The sequence below is a fragment of the Teleopsis dalmanni genome, unplaced genomic scaffold (assembly GCF_002237135.1).
Source record: "Teleopsis dalmanni isolate 2A unplaced genomic scaffold, ASM223713v2 unscaffolded_contig_3249, whole genome shotgun sequence".
NCBI classification, from domain to species: domain Eukaryota; kingdom Metazoa; phylum Arthropoda; class Insecta; order Diptera; family Diopsidae; genus Teleopsis; species Teleopsis dalmanni.
In genome coordinates, this window is record NW_024034631.1 from 3,630 (window position 1) to 5,331 (window position 1,702).

Sequence of the window (1,702 nt, forward strand, 5' to 3'; positions counted from 1 at the left end):
TATTCATAATTTAAAACAGTTGGATGTGATAACTAAAAATTAACTTAAAAAAAAAGATCAAACAAAGAAAATTTAACGTTTTTTAGCTTAGGATACAAAGTGATGTTCAGTGATGAAAGATGTATTGTCATGAAGAATAATTCGTTTGTGAGAAGCGTTTTTCATACTTTCCTGCGAATCGCTGAGAAGTGTTGTTGTTGTAAACCGCCGGGACCTGCTTGTGGAGTCCCTTTGAGAGGTATTGAACGGTACTTGGTCGTCGTAGGTGACGAGTGGCATTCGACTACTAAGTTTAATTCCATTAAATCTTTTTTATTTGTATTAATATTTTCCAAATTACGAATAACTTTCTGTCGATCGTAAAAGTTGTTCGATTGAAAACAAATTTAAAAAATTTTAAAAATAACCTAAGATCTTAATTCTAAGTAGACTGATGAACAAAGACATTTTAAATATTATATATAAGTATAAAAATTAAAACTTAATTAGAAAGTTAATTAAATTTTTTTATGTATTAAACAGAATAAACAAAGTCAAATTATACAAAATTTATATGCATTTAGATTATCTATTTGCTTTTATTACTTTCGATTTAGTGAGTTTATTTCCAACTTTGACTTTAGACTGTTGTAAACTGGAGCAAAAAAGAACCTGTAGAGAAAAAGAACTTTATAATTATTTTATTTCAAAATCACAAAACTTAATACAAACTGCTTGAGCCCATCCAGCGAAAGGTCCATATATGGAACGATAATGATTTGCAATATCATTATAAATTTTTGTTGTCATTGTTTTAGACGTAGATAAATGTGGCATGTATGAGGTCTTCGCTGTCTTGAACATATGAACATCGATAGGAACTGCTTCTAAATGATTTAACGACATTAAACAAATACAATCTGCACATTTTAGACCAATTCCAGATATTTTTGATAGTTCTGAGCGTGCTTCGTAATACGGTATACTTTTTAATCCATTTAAATAATTATTACCACCATTTTCATGAATCTTTTTAACTGCTTGAGATATATATTTAGCTCTGTAACCAAATTTAGCTTCTTTTAACGTCGATTCCAACTATGAATTAAACTTTTAGCACACTTCTAATTTGTTTATAGTTTGAAAAATTAATACTTCATTTTGGTGTAGTAATAATTGGCTTAATGTAGGAAAAGTGTATTCATCTGCTCCATCAAAATGACCAATTTTCGTGCCATATTTTGTGCAAATCCAACGTACCATAGATGAAATTCTTTAATATACAAAAAGTCATTATAATCATTATAAACTAATAATGGAAAACAAACCTTCCAATATGATTGTTTTGACTGCAAATAAAGGATACTACATTTTCGAAAGGCTCTTGCTTCAGAACTCGCACTGCTGTTAACTTAGAATCCATTTTTGTAAAATGTTGATGTGCTGCTTTCCATTGTTCTATATGAAGCAACAGATCAAAGTCAATTCGTAAATATTCTCGTAACATATTTTCAAAGTAACTCTTCTGGTTGCAGATCTTTAATGGCACACTTGTTTGTAAAGGATAAGCTTTGAACTTCACTGAAGAACTGCTTTGCGTTAATATCCAAAATACTTCATATGCAACGCCTTTCCATTGTTTTTCTTGTTGTATATCTCTCCTCCAACTTTTAATATTTTTTAATATGTATTAAGATTAATAATATGTATTAAATAATTATTT

At 28.8% G+C, this 1,702-nt stretch overlaps 1 protein-coding gene across 1 annotated transcript; it reads right to left on the minus strand.

The window, feature by feature from the left end:
• Positions 1 to 558: 558 nt before the first annotated feature.
• On the minus strand, positions 559 to 1,646 carry LOC119665021 (N-glycosylase/DNA lyase-like; the record flags this gene model as incomplete). The annotated part of the gene is made up of 4 exons (XM_038074352.1): positions 559 to 651; positions 712 to 1,077; positions 1,135 to 1,252; positions 1,308 to 1,646. Coding segments are annotated over 4 exons (910 nt in total), but the record flags the coding sequence as incomplete, so codon positions are not given.
• Positions 1,647 to 1,702: the final 56 nt, after the last annotated feature.